Raw genomic sequence first — 20,041 nt, forward strand, 5'->3', positions numbered from 1 at the left:
CCGAAATGTCAAGGGTTCGAGCCCCTTAGTGGGAGTTATCTTTTTTCTTGACTTTGTTTCTTTTTTTTTAAAAAACAATTTTGGTAAAAAGTGGTGGAGTTTTTTTTTTTTTTTGGAGTATGTTGGGATGTCTAAACAAATTTTGGTGGTTGTCTTCTATTTTTTTGTATGGGTATTAACATTTCTAATGTTTGGCTACCACAACTCAATTGACTGACCTTACTAATTAGTAAAGCCAAGAGTGTCTCTATGCATAATTTCTATTTACCGTTTATTTATCGAAAACACTTAGATATTTTATTTCCCTTTTTTTTTGTTTAAAAAAAATTAAACAAATTTCAAATTCTAAAATGTATTTTTTTCGATTTTCAAAAATTCTTGTCAAGGTTTTCATTTTGTTTTATTTGTATATATAATATATAAATATTTATGTTACTGCTTTAAGCTATCTTTCAAGTCCTTGCGGTAATCTAACAATGTTTGCCTAGTTGTAGGAGGAGTGGGGTAGGAGATATCTTTATAAGCTTCATTCACCTTTTCCTCCTTCTCGTATAAAAACAACTCTACAATGCCCTTCGGTTCAGTGTACGCAGCAAACCGATTTTCTTCCAAAAAGAACTTGACTGAAGAAGCCTTAGAATAATTTGGGAAATTCACATTGGCATCAATGCAATAAACAGGATTCAACAACTTAGATATATTCACCAACATGATATTCTCCAATGTCATCTGGTCAATGTTGTAGGGCAAGAGATCTATCCCATTGTCTGTGAATGGAAAGCTCTCTTTAGATCCCTTAACGTAGGCCAAGCAAGAAACTTTGACATGTTTAATCACAGCCATCTCAGCAAGATTCCCATCTTTTTTCTTGTAAGAAATCAAATCCAAAACAAGGCAAATAGACGAGAATTTGTTTTGATAGAACGACTCCAACGGAGCATAATTACCAGATAAAATAGTCATGTTAGATGTCTGAAAATGGCATTCGTTGTATTGCCTAAATGCTGTTGGATTTTCAGCGTTATGGATAATAAGTTTCTCAATCTTTTTTTTGTCTAAATGAGAAATTCGACCATTTTTAATAGAATTGAGATCTTGGCCATTATACAGATTTTTTAGCTTGATGGCTCCTAAAGAAAGATTAAGTTCCCGAGGTAAAAAGACATCGTAGCTGTATTTCCGCATTCTTAAATTGGAAACCTCGGTAAGAAAATCGCAACAGGTAGTAACTTCTCCCCTTATGATTTTGACCTGGCCATCAACGTCCCTAGTCCAATGAACTCTTGGGTTCCCAGTTCTTTCAATGATCTTCACAATATGGAGGAGTGTGTGCAAAGACAAAGTGCAACAGTTGCTACCTTCGGTATGGTAAAACGTAGTTAGTTCTTCAAATCGTTGTACCATGTCTTTAATGCATGGCTCCAGCTGCTTCAAAACAATGCGTGGAATCGCTGTCATGCAAGCAACACGAAAAACGCAAAACATATCACAGCAAAGCTGAATGAATTGACGTTGAATTGGAGTTAGTTCATTGACTAAAAGAACAAGAAAAACTGGGAAAATCTCCAAAATAGTTTTGAGTTCAATACTAGTTAAGTTAAATAGTTTCCCGCTAAAAAAAGAGTCTAGGTCGAACATTTGACCCATCATTTTAGAAGCAATACCCAGCTCATTAAAGCTAGTAAAGAAATTTCTAAGTATGGCTCGAGCTTCATGGCTGAGAAGGAAATTCTTTGGAAATTTTTTGCAAGGGCGTAGAATGTTTCCTAAAGGAACGCCAATGAGAATGTAAAGAAACTCACGCTCGAGATTTTCAAACAAAAGATTAAAAGCATCTGGAGGGAAAGAATCTTCAAGAGATATAGAATCTAGTGAAAGTAAAGACGATTTTCCACGTATGCCAGTAATTATTTTGTCGGAGTCAGACATCAAGCCCAAGTCATTGACCTTCTGCAGGTCCCTCTGGTGAGTCTGATTGTTTCGAACTAGAAATTGGCCATTGCCGCTCGGAAAAAATTGCCCCGGGTTGCAAGGGTCAGGCTTAATAAAAGAAGGTTTACCTCCAAGCTTTGAAGTAGGCACATAACAGTTTAAACAACTGAAGTTTCCAGAGGGAGCAACAATGCCTAATGCACCAGACCGTGTTATCATGTCTCCATTAAAAAAGACTAAGTGGCATGTCACAATAATATATTTCCAGTCGCTACCAGCGCGCACAATAAAGCCGTTTTTCATACGGTTGAAATCATCAACTATTGCCTGCAAAAAAGAAGAATGATTTGGAGGTTGTTTATTATTAATTTTTTTCTTGGGGTATGGCATTACCGGGAAGAGATACTTTGTCGATGATCGCATAGTAGAAGGAAGGTTGTATAGCTGTAAAGAAGTGTTCATAATTTCAAAATAGTCACTTCGAAATACGTCACCACTGTCTGCCCTGAGACCAAAAAAAAGAGGAACAACGTCCATCTCTTTACCAAGAAAATTAGTTTTATAAGGACTGGTTTTGATACCTTTATTTTCGAGCTCATGTATATATTCTGCATCCCAAATGTCACGAATGTAATCGTTGTCTTTTCTGTGGGGGAACTTTAGAATTTCACAAATTTTTGAATTGAGAAAGAGTTTGCGGATCATAGGAATTGGAGAAATGTACCATCCATAACTGTTAGGTGACCTTGGAGTAGAACATTGGAAGCAACATTTATCATCTTTGTGGTCTCCAGTGAAAGCACAACAATAGTTTACGCAGAAAAAAACCTTTTTTGAACCTGATCCAAATAAATTGGGATCTGTTGGTGAGTCGGAATAATCTACCAAATATTTCTTAATATCTTTGTTTAACGATTTTTTTACTGGGTGGCCCAATTTTTGCAAGTTTAGTAAGATGCCGTTAATAACGACCTCACAAGTCGACTTGCTACTATTCGATTGGATAAGCACACTAAGGCAATTTATTACCATCTTTGAGGCTTCCGAGTTCAATGAAGTTTCTTCTAAAAAGTTTTCAAATACAAAAAGATCATCCACTGTGTTGGGCAAGCAGTCAATGTCTTCCGCAAATAAACTTTCTAATTTATCCTTGTCGTAGATTGTAGCCAAAATATCGATTATATCTTCTTCTATTAGTTTGGAATTTGCAGCATCGCATGATTTTTCTGTAAAATGTTAGAATTTGGGAATTTGAATAAATTGTATAATTTTTACTTACTACATTGTTCAACGTAAAGAATATCAGTGGCATCTGCTGGTTCTGGACAGACATCTTCTATGGTGTAAGAATTATTTACATTTGCAGAATTTTGCTGAGAGGCTGAAGTGGAAGGTATCGATTGAAACACTGCTGCAGCTTGTGCTGTATACTCGGACTCCTGAAACTCGAAACCGCTACTTTGTGGCGGTGAAATGCGAAACCGATATATATGAGGTCTATCTTTGGAAACTCTTCCAGTATTTTGAGGTTGTAAAGAAGATTGAAAAGAACTGATATTAGTACGGCGAACTGGGAAAACATTTTGGACAGTCGAAGCCCTTTGATTTGTTGTAGAATGTACCTCTGGAAGAGGGAAATCATTATTGTTTGAATGGTCCATTTTCAATTGATTTAGTATGTATTAATATCAAAAAAAAAAATCAAAAAAATCAAAGAGAAAAACGAGTGCAAGAAAAAAAAAACGTTGGTAGAAGAAATAAAAAAATTTAACGGCGGGTCAAAGTTTTTAATTCCAAATCCTAATCTTATAAATATCTTGACGATTTTTTGCTGCTTTTTACAACTTATTAGACTTTAAAACTGCCACTTGAATAGTTTACACAGCGTAAAAAAAATCAGAACCATAGCTTAAGTAGATTCATTTTATTCATAAAAAATCTATTTTTTATTGATAGTTATTTGGTTTAAAAACTTTTTAAATTTAAAGGGTTTGGGATAAGAAAAAGCATTTAATGTGTGATAATCATGATCATGGCTATAACAAAAACTGAGACCATACACTTGTACACTTAACAATAATTAAACTTTATTTTTTCCTTTCGATTGAAATATTTTCAAACTTACTCCACTTATTTTTTTTTAGGGTGCTTTATAAGTGTACACTGTTTTTTATATTTATTTATTTTATTTTGAAATCTCGCAAAAGTTTATATTTAACTTATGTAATTGCTTAATAATGATAAATATTTCTTTAGTGTAAGATAAGATAAAGGACTTTATTCCATGCCTAAGTTTAATTTTTTTTATTCTAAATTCCAAGCACCCAATTAAAAAAAATTGAATTTAAAAATAAAAAAAAATTCCATTGTTTTTTTTTTGGTTTTAAATGATTATAAACAAAAAAATGTTTGTTTGTTTGTTTTTATTCAAGTTATAAACAAAAAAAATTGTTTGTTTGTTTGTTTTTATTCAAGGGTTATAGAACTATATAACATCAGCATCTGCGCTATCCTTTTATTGTCTGACTATGTGACTTGCCGGTTTTCATTTGTACCTTTTTAGTACGGGTGGTTTCTGTTCTGTGCGTCTCCGGTAGCCCGGAAGATGGGCCCTGATGCCAGCTTACGAGGAACAGGGAGAACCAGTCTGTCGGTCCCAAAACCTTCCCAACCCATTTCCACTTATCTTCACGGACGCCCGTGTATTTCTTAATCTCTTCCGCCAGAGATACGGCCCGCAATCACCTGCAGGCTATTTAGACTGTACGGAAGAGTCGGCATTCCTGTAACCAGGGTAGCCTATGGTTTTCAGTCTAGGTGTATACTCCCGTACACATCCTCAGGAAAAGGGGGTATTCTGGGAATCGAACCCAGTATCTTCCGCTATCGAGCGAACGTGTTATCCTTTACACCATCCAGCCCTTTCCCCCTTAACAAAAAATTGTTTGTTTGTTTGTTTTTATTCAAGGCCTTAACAAAAAAAATATTTTATTGATTTCTTTATTTTTATAAGTTTCTTTTAATATAGGTTATTAATTAACTTTTTTACAACAAGAAGCCCGCGTAGCCCAATGGTTAAGGCGTTAGACTTCTAATCTGAAGATTGTGGGTTCGAGTCCCACCGTGGGTGCTATTATTTTTTTATATTTTTTTTGGAAATTTGTTTGTTGCCTATTGTTTAGTGTGATGTATATGTGTGTGGTTGGTACTGTAAAGATAAACTTCTGTGTGAGCTGCTAACTGTTGGCTGCACCTGTCAAATTCCTCTAATTTTTTTTTTCTGCCACACAATATATATAAAGGCTTCACCGTCAAAAAAAATTAAAATAAAATCCACCACCTTTCTTTTTTTTCTCTTTTTCCTTCACCTTTGTTGTTGTTATTTTTTTTATTTCTATTCTATTCTATACATTTTCACTAAGTCTTGAAGAATTCCATTTCAACCTTGATATCAGTTTTAAATATTAATACCCAAAGGTTAATCTAATTGTTTGGGGGGGAAAATAATAAATAAATAAATACCTCTTTCTTACGTATCTCTCCACCTACCCATTAATTGAGTGTGTGCGTTCTTTTTTATCATCATCATCATCATTAAAAAAAAATTCCAACATCAAATGTTTACTGATCTTTGGAATTGGATTGTTTCATATTATGACTACCTAATAGCCAGATTCTGGTAAGTTTTTTTTTTTATTCAATTAACAGTGATTGTTGTTAAAATAAATTATCAACAACATTATTCTTTTTTTTTTTTTTTTTTTTTTTTTCAAACTTTGCTCTAACCTCTATCTCTCTCTCTTCTTATCTATCTCATTCTCTTTTTAGGGCCGCAGAGGTACGTTTTTAACATCAATCTTCCAACAATCATTCTTGGTGATAATGGCTGATTATTTTTTTCTTTTTTCTTCTTTTATCATGGTTTCTTGTTTAGCTGGAAATTACGCTCCTGGGATTACAAAATGCAGGCAAAACGTCTTTACTGCGAGTACTTGCAGGTGACAAATTTACACGAGAGTAAGTTGGCGGTGATGTGTGTAATGAGTGTGTTTATCTTTCTGTATTTGCACTTTCTTTTTGGACCAGTCTAATCCATTTATTTTTTTTAAAAAAAAAAGCTCCATACCCACTGTGGGCTTCACAATGCAACGAGTGAAAAAGGGTAGTGTAGTACTCAAATGGTATGTAGAATACATTCTCCTGGTTGTTTTTATTTTTTATTTTTTTGTTGTTGTTTTCAGTTGCTAACCCCTTTCCTTGTAGCTGGGATGTTGGAGGGCAGCCTAGGTTTCGGACCATGTGGGAGCGGTACTGTTTGGGAGTCGATGCCATTGTGTGAGTAGGAATTTATTTTCTTTTTCAACTATATTAGATTGCACCAGGACACCAACCAACCAACTAACCAAATTAACTAACTTTTAATGATGACAAAATAGATTTGTGGTGGACTCTGCAGACGCACACACGTATGAAGGAGCTAGGCAAGAGCTTCATGCGGTTTGCAATAATTCATCGTTAAGCGACATTCCTGTGCTTGTGTTGGCTAACAAGAACGATTTGGCGGAAGCATTGCCACTGGAAGACTTTGTAACCAAGATGGACATCAAGGGGATTAAGAACCACCAAGTGACATGTTACTCAGTGTCAGTCAAAGAGACAGATAATCTGAATGCGGTGGTGAGCTGGCTTGTGTCGCAAAAGGAAAATAACGTTAATAAAGAAGGATCTGCGCAGGAAGAAGGCGAAGAAGCGGAAACTTGATTAGTAAATGAATGATGTTGAAAATATATGATGAAACAGTGATTGAGGATCCGGAGGTGGTGGTTTCCTTTGTAAATAGAAATAAATAAAGTAAATGTCTAATCAGAGAATAGAGTAATAAAAAGTGCCTTGTGAGACCTAAATTGGGTTCATATGAAACGCCGTACGATAAATAATAAAGAGGCTGAAAGTATACAGGGTATATATACACGTTTAAAAGGAGGAAAGAGAAATACTTAAAGGAGGCGCTTCTCAGTCACTTTGTGTAATTGCCATTTTAATTTTTTTTTTTTCTTCTTCTTTTTTTTTTTCTTCCTTCTGACAATAATCAAACATTTTTTTTCTTCTTTTTTATACACTCAATCATTATTCCACAATAAACAATCAACAATGCCATTAATTACACCACTTAGTCAACTCACACCCGAGCAAGTGAAAGAGGTCCGCGATGCATTTGAAATATTTGACAAGAACAAGGATGGAACCATTTCTCGGGACGAGTTAGGGCAAGTAATGCGACAGCTGGGTCTGACACCTTCTGAGACTCAGATCATGGACATTATCGATAGCGCAGACATTGATAAAAACGGTGTGATTGATATTAACGAGTTTATCAATTTGATGCCTGCATTTACTGGAGGAGCCAGTTTCCGTGAGGGTGGCGGCAATAACAGTAGTAACAGCAGTAACAGTTATAACAGTGGCAGTAGAGGTGGTAGTGGCCGCGGCAGTAACCAAAGTAATCCTAACAGTGCTCAGGAAGAAGAAGACGAGCTACGCCGAGCTTTCCAAGAATTTGACGTGAATGGCGATGGATACATTTCTGCAAAGGAGCTACTGACTATCATGAAGACTGTGGGCGAGACGTTGACAGAAGATGAGGTGAAGGCCATGATTCGTGAGGTGGATAATAACGATGACGGTCAGATTGATTATATTGAGTTTTGCAAGTTGTACCGTGGAAGGTAATTGGTGATGGATGATGATATCATAAGAAAACAAAAAAACAAAAAAAAAAAACAAAAAAAACAAGTCAGGTTGTAATCTATTTAGGTCTATTCTATTTCTTGTCTTATCAAATGACAAATAAATTATGTACATGGCAAGCTTTACAATCAAAGTTTTATTTTTTTTTTTTTTGTTAAAAATTTAAAGTAAACTTTTACAATTGAGGCGGAATTATTGCTATTTGGTTTTCATATAAAAGCCCAAAAATAAAAATAAAAACCAAAATAAAAATAATAAAAAAAAAAGACACTTACATATTACTGCATGGAATAAATTAATTTGAAATAAAGTGTACGGTGATTGTTAGTGATATTTATATATGTATATAAATGTTAAAATCAAAAAAAAAAAAAAAAAAATAGACTTAAAAAACATGAAAAAAAAAAAAATTCCTCCAGACTTTGTTTACTTTGAAAAAAAAAAAAAAAAAAAAAGTTGTTAATTTCAACTGTGGAGAAGTAGAAATGCCTCGACTATAAGAGGGCATCATCGATCGATCGATCGTTATAACTTGGTATTATAGGTGCAACTTGTTGTCTTTGTTGCATAGAATAGCACGAGAACGGTTGTGTACACTATTGTTCTTCTCGCAGAGACCGGTGCCTTAATCACAAGGTTTACAGTGGTTAGAGTTTGGAGATATGTCTAGCGAAAACAGTGAATCTTTGTCTATGAAGAAGAAATATACCTTTATTTATTTATTTATTTTCTGTATTACTTGTCTAATATAACAACTAATTTATTTCCACCTCACAATTATTTTAATGGAAGATATAAATCCATGGGCGTTGCGATACAGATTGGTCTGACTAAACTTTTTAACTTTTTCTTGGTCCTTTTTTTTTTTTAGTGCTTCTAAAAATTTGCAAGACTTTTTTTTTTTTTTTTTATTACAAAAACCTCTTTTTAATTTTAATGTTTTCATTTTTTTTTCATTTTTTAAATTTTTTTTTCTTTTAAAAAAAAACCCTTTTGCAGACCCTGCACACTAATATTACGATTTTAATTGTAGCACGATTAAATTCTTTGAAGATTTATATTCTGTATAGTGTAGCCTTGATGGCCAAGTTGGTAAGGCGCGTCACTAGTAATGACGAGATCGTCGGTTCGAATCCGGCTCGAGGCACTTAACTTTTTGTTTTTTTGATTGAGCTTTTATCTAATTAATTAAAAAACAAAAATTCTATTTTTTTTTTGTCAGAATAAAGGGTATAAAAGAGAATTCATACTAAAAAAAAAGAAGAAAAATAAAAGGAATTGTTTTTTTATGTATGTCATCACGTTGTATAACAAACATGACCCCGTGATATTAGTGGTTAGGGTTATGCATGATTGGTGGCGCGGATTTAATAGAAATTTGGGAAAAAGTTACATCACCTTTTGGACAACAAAATGGGCTATCACAAGAAAAAAAAAACAAAAAAACACAACTCAGGGAAATTTATCTGAAGATCAAATTTAAAAAGAGATAAATGTTTTTTTTTTTTTTTTTTTTTAAAATTAAAATTAAAAGTAAAAGTGAAATATAATTATAATAAATATATTCAAATTATTATATTAATTGAATAACTTTTAATTATAACTAAACTACTCAAGAAACTTTGAACACAAGACAATATTCTCTTTTTCTTTTTTTTTTTTTTTTTGTATGTGATAAATGATGATTCTTGATTATGGTGGATGATGATGATAATGAAATCAAATGACGACATAAAAATTATTAATCTAATATATATCTTTTTTTTTTTTTTTTTTTTTTTTCTAACTCCCTCCCCGCATTTCTGATTCAAATATTGTCTATATCATGTTAAAATCTTACAACTAAACAAGAATTAAAGATATAAAAAAAAAAAAAAGGTTTTCCTTTGATATTTTGTTTACTTTTACTTTTTACTTTTTACTTTTTTTGCATTTTTTTTTTTTTGCCGAAATATTTTTTATTCATTTGTGACAATAAAAAAAAAAAAAAAAACTTTCTTTTATTTTCTCTCATTTGTTTTTTTTTTTTTTTTTCCGTTTTATTCTAAAGAGAAAATGCCATGTATTTGGAAACAATCTGCACATACACCAATTATAATTTTTAATATAGGACATGCCACATAAAAAAGTAGAATAAAAAGAATAAAAAGAAGATAAGATTTTTTTTTTTTTTAAAAAATGGTTTAGAAATGGTTGGCTTTTATGAACGCACGTGGAAGCGAGAACGAGTGGTGATGTTGAGAATATTAAAATTTTATATACCCATTATTAAAAAGAATGATCAGATGGTAGAAAAAATTTTTTTTTTCTTTTCTTTATATCAAATAAGATATCTTATAATATTTTATTAATGTAGAATAATTGAAAAAAATATTTAATCATTTTTAATAATGGAAATGTAATATGAGTTTACAATAGAATTTTGACAAAAAAAAAAAAAAAGAACTTTTATGAAAATATATATATATTCATCATGATGTGAAATAATAAAATACATTTGCGTGAGTCTCAGTTGAAAAGCTTTTCTTACGCTGGTGTCTTAATAAAGAAACTTGTCGCGTGCCATTGTTAACTTAACTTGATCAAAATGACTCGATAAAATAACCTAATTATCAACATATCATATATGTACACACAAACAAAACAGGGAAAATTTATTCCGAACATGTATATATATATATATCACCTTGAGTTGTATCATTCATACAAACATGTGGTTTAAAAAATGACACCAACCAATATACTTTAACAAAAAAAAAAAATTAAAAAAGAAAAAAAGAAAAAAAGAAAATAAAGGAAAGTAACCGGTCTATCGGTTTTCGTTTTAAAAAAAAAGAATGGAGGTATTTAAAATATACCAATGACTCAGATTCCAACGTAAAAAAAAAACATATAAACAAGAAATTTGAATATCGGCAAAAAAATAACAAAAAAAAAAAAAATAAACTTTCTATATGAGATATAACTAGCAATAGAGCTTAATAATAATAATAATAATATTATTATTATTGATTTTTTTTTTCTTAGAAACTATTTTTAAAAGTAATTTGACGTAGACTTTGGACTAATATCAGGGTGAAGTTTTTAAATATACGTAGAATAATTAAACGCGTACAAAAAAAAATAAAAATAAAAATCAGTAAGAGACGAGAGCAAGATTCATCATACAAAAAGAAGTTCCAAGAATAGATTTCTATATATATATATATATATATATATATATATATATATATCATTTGATGAGAAAGCAAGCCAAACATTGACAAACAAAATAGAAAGAAAGCAAAGGAAGAAAAGAAACCAAAAAAAAAGGGGCGTTCATTGTTGTTTAACATTGCGATTTAAAAAATTTGGATAGAAGGGGTTTTTTAACAAAAGGCCCTGACATAAGATCAATCAATAAGACTAATTAGAATACAACAAAGGACGAAAAAAATTTTTATTTTATTTTATTTTTTTTATTTTATTTTTTTTTTTGAAAAATTTCATTTATTCTAGCATTTGATAGGGAAAGGAGAAATAGTAAGAAAAAAAAAAAAACAAAAGAAAGATTTTTTATATATTTCAATATTGCATTAATTCAGGGTTACTAAACTGAATGAATAATAGAACGGATTAATATTTACAAAATAACAACTGCGGTTTTTTATTATTATTATTTTTTTTTCTTCCCTTATTTACTGGACGTAAGATTACATTGATTTAAATGAAAATTTTGATAAGAAATAAAAAAAAAAAAAAAATTGTTATTAAAGTGTTTAAGTGAGATATTTTTGGAACTCGATGGCCGAAATTAAAGTTTCTAACCGTTTAATAACCAGCTAAGTAAACTTTTTTTTTAATTTTTTTTAATTTTTTTTATTTTTTTTTAAATAATTCATTTATTTATTTTTATTTTTTTTCAAAATATTTCTCGATTGCTTTTTTTTTTAAAAAAAAAGAAAGAAAAAAAAAAAAGAAATATTTTCATAACTAGTTTATGGATTTCATTTTCCCTATATTCCCCATTCCAAAGAAAAGGTTAACCCCCCGTGTCAGTATATTATATATATATATATATATATATATATATAAATTAGCTACGGCATCTGAATACACATAATCTTTAAGCATTCCAGAGAGATTTCCTTTTAAAAAAAAAAACGTGTAATATATATATATAGATTGTGAATAAAAAATAAAAAAGAATTGATTAAAGTACTGTTATCCGATGAACTAAAAATGAAAAAAAAAGAAAATCAACTGCTACAATATCCACAGACAATTTTTTTTTTTAGTTTAAACGCAAAATACCTTGTATATTGTTTGGTATATATATATTTTTTATTTTTTTTATTTTTTTTTTCATCATAAACTAGTGTGACATTCTTATGTGTTTTCTTTCTTGCTCATAGTCTTTGAAAAACAAAATAAAAATAAAAATAAAAATAAAAATGAGATTTTTAAAGAAGAAAATATAACCGCTGTATATGAAATCATAATATCTACTTAATCTTGTTTTATTTTCTTTATCTTCCTTTTTTTTTTGTTTATTACTAGTTGAATAGATGATACTTGTTTTTTTTTTTTTTATTTTCTTTGATTTTTATTTCAATGAAAAAAAAAAAAAATAAATTTCATTGCAAATCTATAATTTATTTATACAAAAATGAAAACCTCTTGTTCTCTCTTTCTCTTTTTTTTTTTAACCCTTTTTTTTTGTATTTTTATAAAAAAGAAATAATAAATATATCTTGATCATATAAACCACTATTTAGGAAGAAGAAGAAAAAAAAACAAATAAAAATAAAAATAAAAATAGGGGGTAGGAGGAGGAGCAATATTTTTTTAAAAAAAATAAAAAAAACAAAAACGGAAATGACAAAAAAGCCGTTGATACAATTTAATTAAAAAGAAATAAATTTCTTTATTCTCGAGGCTTTAAAAATATCAATTTTGTTTTTTTTATTTTATTTTCTTTTTAAATTTTGTGAAATAGCAATGGGGTTTATATTTGATCTTTTTTTTTTTAAAAAAAAAAAAAAAAAAAAAAACCGTTAATGTTAAAATTGGATAAAGTCTTTTTTTTTTCTTATATAAAGTTTTATTTCATCATCGTTTTTTTTTTCAATGAATAATCAAGTTTTGAATCATCATCATAATCATAGGTCATTATTAAATTAAGGTTATTATAGTCTATCAAAAAAAATAAAAAAACAAATATTAAAAACATAGTAAGAGAAGAAATAAATAAAAAACATTAAGGAAAGTATTAAAAAGCTCTTTGGCCAAAATAAATAAATAAAATAAAGTCATCACAGTCGTTATTATCATCATCATCATCATCCTTGTCGTTTGAGCAAAATAAAAAAAAAAAAGTAATATGCAAAAAAAGATACCCGATTTGTAAAAAATTTGAAAAAAAAAAAAATTAATGCCATGTTGTTAAATTTAGATGAATTGTTTTTTTTTTCTCTTCATTCTCTTCTTTATTTTTTTTCAAGTATAAGGAGCAGTTTGGCGCTTGTGATTGCGCAGGTGCATTATAGGTTGCGCGCCAACTAGTCCTTAGCGGCAATCTCTATCAAAAACACAGAGACAATTCCCATTTAAAGCCTAGAAGACTCAAAAGAAAAAAAAAAAAACTCTACTCCTCTTCCAGTTTTTTTTCTTCTTCTTTCTCTTATCCTTTTTTGCATAGCTTCAACGGCGTAAAAAGCCGGAAGCTTCTTATGGATAAAAGACGTCATTCAAGACATTTCGGACCAAAAAAAAAAAAAAAAATTAAATAAAAAAAAATAATGAGCATCTAAGACATGCCGCATCATTTTCCATTGGCGGGTAAATGGAGTGGAGTGAAAACCCGGGATAACAAAGTAACAACTGATAATGATTGTTTTTCTTTGCCCAGGTGTTATTATTAAAGAGTGTAAAGTTTTCGAAACGACTCCAAAGTTTAAAAAATTATATGTATTCATCAAGGCGGGCAGTGGTTGGCAAGAACTTGCTGGACAGGTGTAGAATTGTTTGTCGGTGAATAAATGAATGAATCCGTGATTAATTTTTTTTATTTTTTTTTTGCAACAAATTCTGGAGAATTTTTGTTTTTCTTGTCAGTGGATATTTAATCTCTCGTTATAATGCACAAGTGGTGAAACTCTCTAGTGTTTGACAAAAAAAAATAATAATAATAATAATAATGTTGATAGGCTCAACATCTCCTCCTTCTGTGTAAGGTCGCCTTAGATTCTAGCATCTTTTAGTAAATTTTCATTTAATTTTTGTAAACAAAATTCTATCGTCGAGGTCTGTAGTGAGTAGAAAAGATAATTGGAGACGAGGGGGGTGGAGTAGGAGGAGCCATGGATGAAGCTGTAGATGATCTTGGAGTGATTGGAGATGAGCCTGCAGAAGCAGGGTTTGTTGTTATAGAATTGGCAACTGCAGTATTGATTACTGGAGGTCGAGGTTTGTTTGCTGAGAGAGAGCTATGAGTTGTAGGAGTACATTGGCCGCAGTTGAATTCGTACTTGTGAGAAATGATTTCAGGAACGCAGTGATCAACGAGTCCTGCAGATCCATATTCGCAGCGGTTGACAATGACGGTATGTTTATGGCCACATGGATACTTGTAATTGAGATATATGCACATTATGAAGAAATGGAAGATAAGTTAAATAGAGTATTAAATGAAGAGTATGTAAGTAATTATTTTTTTGTATAGATGGAGAGAGAGAGAGAGAAAAAAAAATTAAAAAATTAAAAAGTAGAAATAAGAAGAAGTAAAAAAAATAAAAAAAAAAGGTTTAAAGGAAGTGGGAAATGGCAAAGTATTTATATAAAAGTCTAAGAGAGAGAGAGAGAGAGTGTGTGTGTGTGTTTATGGGGGAAGAGGAAGAGGGAGGAGTTTTTTGTTGTTGTTGTTGTATTAGCCATAATAGAGATTTATGTTAAAGATTTTTATTATGTTGATAAAAATAAAATATATATATATATATATATGGAAAAAAAGTGTTTGTGTGTTAATGAATTATTAAAATGAAAATAAAAAAGAAATATCCATTATTTTTTTATTATTAATTGTCAGCATTAAAGTGCATTAAAGTATTAAAGGATTAAAAAAAATATATATATATAAAAAAACATTAGAGAGAAGAGATTCTTAAGAATGTGCAAACAAACATACAGGATGACTTCTCCTTTTTTTATTTTTTTATTTATTTATTTATTTATTTCAGACTTTAAAGATTAATGTCCTTCATGATATTTAAATGGATTTTTTTTTTTCAAGTTTTGATTTTAATTTCAAAGCTTTTAATTTATTTATTTTTTTCATCATTATTTCAATCAGCTGCTTTTTTTTTTTGTTTTTTTATTTATTTATTTTTTTTTTTCATTAATAATTTTATTTTTCATTTAGATATACATATCCTCATTTCACGTTGTTTCTCCACAAAAATTATAAAATGCCACACCACTTCTAATATACTATCACTATCACTACCACTATCATTATCATCTTAACCATCACCACTATTACCATATATATATATATATTTATATGCGGGCCTGGTTTGGACCATTTTGGTTGGTTTTAGTTTTTAGCTTGAAATTCCAACTGAGGCTCAATCCTCAACTGCTAAGATTTTGTATGTGTGTGTGTCTACAAAATTTTTTGTTAATATTTTTTTTTTATTTTTTCTTCCCATTGCAAGGCTTACGTCGGCATATGCATGCACATTTCCCAAAATGGATATTTTTACACTTTTTTGATTTTTATAGGTTTTTCTTTTTTTTTCAATTATTTTTATTTTATTTTTTTTTTTAACTAACGCACATAAACGTTTTTAGAAATGCGCATTTTGGCTTATCCATCTTTTCTTTTTTTTTTTTTATTTCAATTTTTTTTTTTTGGTGTGCTACTTCTACTATTACTGCTGCTGCTGCTGCTGCAACAACTTTTTTTTTTTTACTTTTTAAAGACAAAATCCTCACTACCAAATGCGGCTCAAAAGAATTTGTAACTAATTTTTTGTAACCATGTAGTGTCAATACGGCTGTTGCGGACTGTGACGGAGCAAAGATCGGTGCGCATTAAAGTCGGTGGTGATTCATTTTGAAAAAATATAAAATAAAATAAAATAATATAAATTTTCAAAACTTGCCTTCTTCGTGTTTTCTCGTTTTTAATTTCAACAATTGAATTCTTATCCAACCATAATCTTTGAGTTTTTTATTTTCAGATATCGACAATAGCGATAACGATGGGTTTTCAACATTAATACTTTTTTTTTCCATTTTTAATTATTAGAATTATTTTTTTTTTTTATTTTAAAAATATTAAAAAAAAAAAAAAACTTTGAAAACCTCCCCCACTTTGGAAAGATTTTGTTTTTTGTTTTTTCTTTATTATTTTTTATTTTCCTTTAAAAATCTCTTTAATCCCAACGTTATCTTGATCATCTCCAAATCTTTTCCCATACGGTCATTACGAATAAAATCTTTTCTCTTTAAAAAAAAAAAAAATTAAATAGAAACCCTTTCCCCTCCCCTTAGTTTTTGAATTTCAAATTTTGAATTTTCAAGTTTTAAACTTTTCAATTCTTTTTTTGGTCGTAGATACTCGTTTTTTTTTAAAAAAAAAAAAAAAAAAAAAACCTAGATTCTTGATTTCATTGCCGGTATGTGTTGCAACACTGCTAATGGTGTTGCTGATATTGCTGCTGCATACCCCCCTCCCCCCAAGTATATACCACAATACACTATTATGAACATACCAACGTTATCGGCTTGGCAATTGGCACTGAGAAGGTTGACTATCAGTAAACATTCTCAAATCACACTTAATCAATTAGAAAAAAAAAATTTCTCCACACTGCTTTAAAATAAAAATAAAATAAAAATCTCTTACACACCCTTGTCTTTATTGTGGCTGTTGATGTTATTGCTGCTGCTGCTTCTGCTGCTTCTGCTGCTTCTGCTGCTTCTGCTGCTTCTGCTGCTTCTGCTAATGCATTATTATAAGCTTAGATTTTTATTTATTTATTTTTTTTTTATTTTGTGGCGGAACATTCGAATTGAGAGATACATGGGGATGTTTAGCGATAAAATATTAAATATATATATATATAATAGTAGCACGCACTATTTAAACAAACATTAGTAAGGTATTAGAAAATGTTTAAATGTTGTCTTTAAAACAATTATGGGAAAAAAAAAACCATTTTCTCTTTAAACTAAAATGAGGTGGGGATAAAAATGCTCTATTTTTTTTTTTTTTAGTAGTTGTGTGGGGCAAATGTAATATAAAAATATTAAAATCAAAAAAAAAAAAAACTATCCTCGGATTAAAAAATTAAAAAAAAAAATTGTACTCGATACCTACCACTCTTGTATTTATTCAAGCAATAAAATAAGAAATCTAAGCTGACCAACTTTAAAAGAAATCCTACTACAATGAATATATACTTGATGTTCTACCAAAGAAATACTAAGATATACACATCTAAATACTATATATTAATAACTAAGTAACTAAGTTACTTATCATTTTTGATTCTTAATATATATACTCAAAAAAAAAAAAAAAATCACCAGTGCAACTGGTTTTGCCACTATTTTTCCATCTTGCTTACTTATAAGTAAAATGCATTGCTATGAATAATAATAATAATAATAATAATAATAATAATAATAATAATAATAATAATAATAATAATCACACCAGCTTTTATTTTATTTTTTTTATTTTTTTTATTGAAAGATCTTGTCTTGACTGACTGAGCCACCATTTTTTTTTCTTCTCCCTTTCCTTTTTCAAACGTATTCTATTCACTCATATTATGGTCATATATATATATATACGTTTACGCCAAGTACGTATCATCAATATATATATATATATATATATATATATTAATAGCACATTTTGGTTAAGTATTGAAAAAAAAAAATTTTTTTATATCTTTCATCCATAAATTTCTATTTTAATACTAAAATTCATTGAAAAAAAAAATAAATTTAAATTGGCTGTGTAGTCAAATTTGTCAAAATAATTTAAAAGAAAGGAGAGGAAAGAGTTTATTTCATGGAGAAATAAAAAAATAAAAACCCTTTTTTTCTTCCCCCGCCATTAATATGTTGTTCTATTTTTGGAAAATCTTTGCAGGATCATCATTATTTCATTATTTCAAATATTTTAAAATTCATTATTCCGTCAAGTATGTTTATTTTTATTTTTATCCCTCTGTTTTGATACTTTGTTTATTTTCCGTCCTTTCCTCCAGATAATTTAATGTATATTCATAATTAATATTTTAACAAAAAAAACATGGCCGGATTATTCAAGATTTAAATATGATTTGAATTGAATGAAATTAAATAAAAAGGTCTGATGATTATGATCTTTATTATTTCTAAATGAAAAAAATAATTTTTTTTTATAAATATACTAAAAATGATTGTAGAAATATTTTAGAGAATATATATATTCAAGATTTTTTTTTATTATAAATTTCTATTTTTTTTTTATATATTTAAAAATAAAAAAAAAATAAAAATAAAAAATGGAAATTTTCCAAGTCAAGCAGAAAAAAAAAAAATTTTTGTATTTTAGTTTTTTTTTTTTTTTTTTTTTGGTTAATTCAGACATAATCAAGACTACAAGATTATATTTATGATAGAAAATAGTAGGGGAGGAAATGACAAAATTTAATTAGAAAAAGACGCAAAGAAATTATGCACATTCTTTATCCGTATTTTTTTTTTTTTTTTTTTTTTTTTAGTGTTGATTTTTAATTTTTAATTTTTGGTTCAAACAATAACTTTTCATCGGAGTTTTACACAATTTTTATTCTCAATAACGTATATTCTTGTCTTTTTTTTTTTTTTTTTTTTTTTTCAATTTTCAAAGCTTCTTTAAAATATCAACACTATTAAAAAAAAAAAAATTAAATAATAAAAAATTACAAAAAGGTCTAATGCATTAAAAGAAAAAAAAGAAAATTAAATTACTACAAATATATATATAGATGCATTTATAAAGTACCCCCAAAAAAATTAAGCCCTACGGGGGGCTCGAACCCCCAACCTTGAGATAACTTAGTAATTAAGAGTCTCACGCTCTACCGATTGAGCTAGCAAGGCAATAAATCGGTAATACTTAAAAAAATAAATTTTCAAAAGTATATATGGTTCATTTATAATATTTTATTAATAAGTAGAAATTTAGGTCAGGGAAAGCCCCCTTTTTTTTGAGAATGTGTACGGGAGTATACACCTAGACTGAAAAAACCACAGGCTACCCTGGTTACAGGAATGCCGACTCTTCCGTACAGTCAAAATAACCTGCAGGTGATTGCGGGCCGTATCTCTGACGGAAGAGATTAAGAAATACACGGGCGTCCGTGAAGATAAGTGGAAATGGGTTGGGAAGGTTTTGGGACCGACAGACTGGTTCTCCCTGTTCCTCGTAAGCTGGCATCAGGGCCCATCTTCCGGGCTACAGGAGACGCACAGAACAGAAACCACCCGTACTAAAAAGGTAAAAATGAAAACCGGCAAGTCACATAGTCAGACAATAAAAAAAAAAAGGATAGCCCAGATACTGATGTTATATAGTTCTATAACCCTTGAATAAAAACAAACAAACAAACATTTTTAGTTGAAATATATAATTCTATAACCCTTGAATAAAAACAAACAAACAAACAATTTTTAATTGAAATAAACTCTTAAATAAAAACAAACAAACAAATTTTTAGTTGAGATAAGTTTAAAAAATTTATTCTAGGTTTTTTTTTTTTATAATTTAAAATTACAACTGATTTTGGAGCTGTTGGAAATGCAAAGTTGAAGTCAAAATGAAAGGTTTATTGTGAAAACGAAAAGATAAATAGACATAGTAAGAACGAAAATGATAGCAGTGATGCTGATGTTATATAATTATAACTGTTGAATAAAAATATATATATATTCATAATTGAACTTTTTATCTCATACATCATTTTTAATGTAAAGCAAACTAGAGTTAAAAAAAACTCACTCATTTATGGGAGCTAATTTATCATTGTATGTTTTCCCCTTTTTACATTATTTTAATAGACAACTTTAATAAACAACTGTCATATGGGAAATCAAAAAATGGTTGAAATATTAAAAAAAAAAATATAAAAATTGCATTGAACAAAAACAAAAAACAAAAACCTTTCTAGTCATTATTTACACAATAGTTATCGTACAAAGTCGTTTAATTATAAACATATAAATATGAAACGAATATTATCAAAAACCTTCTATTGGTCTTTTAACCATTTTTAATCATTTTTCAACCATTTGATTGGGATTTTAAGTCATAAAGAATAAGTTAATAAAACTGTTACTA

General features: G+C 29.1%; 4 protein-coding genes across 4 annotated transcripts; 2 read left to right on the forward strand and 2 right to left on the reverse strand.

The window, feature by feature from the left end:
- Window positions 1-432: 432 nt before the first annotated feature.
- SAPINGB_P005879 (uncharacterized protein) lies at window positions 433-3,593 on the reverse strand (the record flags this gene model as incomplete). Its single annotated transcript, XM_032000593.1, has 2 exons — window positions 433-3,158; window positions 3,212-3,593. 2 exons carry the CDS (start codon window positions 3,591-3,593, stop codon window positions 433-435), a joined length of 3,108 nt encoding a protein of 1,035 aa, XP_031856484.1.
- Window positions 3,594-5,549: 1,956 nt separating this feature from the next.
- On the forward strand, window positions 5,550-6,693 carry SAPINGB_P005880 (uncharacterized protein; the record flags this gene model as incomplete). Its single annotated transcript, XM_032000594.1, has 5 exons — window positions 5,550-5,611; window positions 5,761-5,770; window positions 5,867-5,949; window positions 6,196-6,267; window positions 6,369-6,693. 5 exons carry the CDS (start codon window positions 5,550-5,552, stop codon window positions 6,691-6,693), a joined length of 552 nt encoding a protein of 183 aa, XP_031856485.1.
- A 390-nt stretch (window positions 6,694-7,083) lies between these two features.
- SAPINGB_P005881 (uncharacterized protein) lies at window positions 7,084-7,662 on the forward strand (the record flags this gene model as incomplete). Its single annotated transcript, XM_032000595.1, has 1 exon — window positions 7,084-7,662. One exon carries the CDS (start codon window positions 7,084-7,086, stop codon window positions 7,660-7,662), a length of 579 nt encoding a protein of 192 aa, XP_031856486.1.
- Window positions 7,663-13,954: 6,292 nt separating this feature from the next.
- On the reverse strand, window positions 13,955-14,311 carry SAPINGB_P005882 (uncharacterized protein; the record flags this gene model as incomplete). Its single annotated transcript, XM_032000596.1, has 1 exon — window positions 13,955-14,311. The coding sequence occupies one exon, from the start codon at window positions 14,309-14,311 to the stop codon at window positions 13,955-13,957; it is 357 nt and encodes a 118-aa protein (XP_031856487.1).
- Between the last annotated feature and the right edge of the window lie 5,730 nt (window positions 14,312-20,041).

This window comes from Magnusiomyces paraingens (assembly GCF_902498895.1).
Source record: "Magnusiomyces paraingens strain CBS 517.90 genome assembly, contig: contig5, whole genome shotgun sequence".
Lineage (NCBI taxonomy): Eukaryota > Fungi > Ascomycota > Dipodascomycetes > Dipodascales > Dipodascaceae > Magnusiomyces > Magnusiomyces paraingens.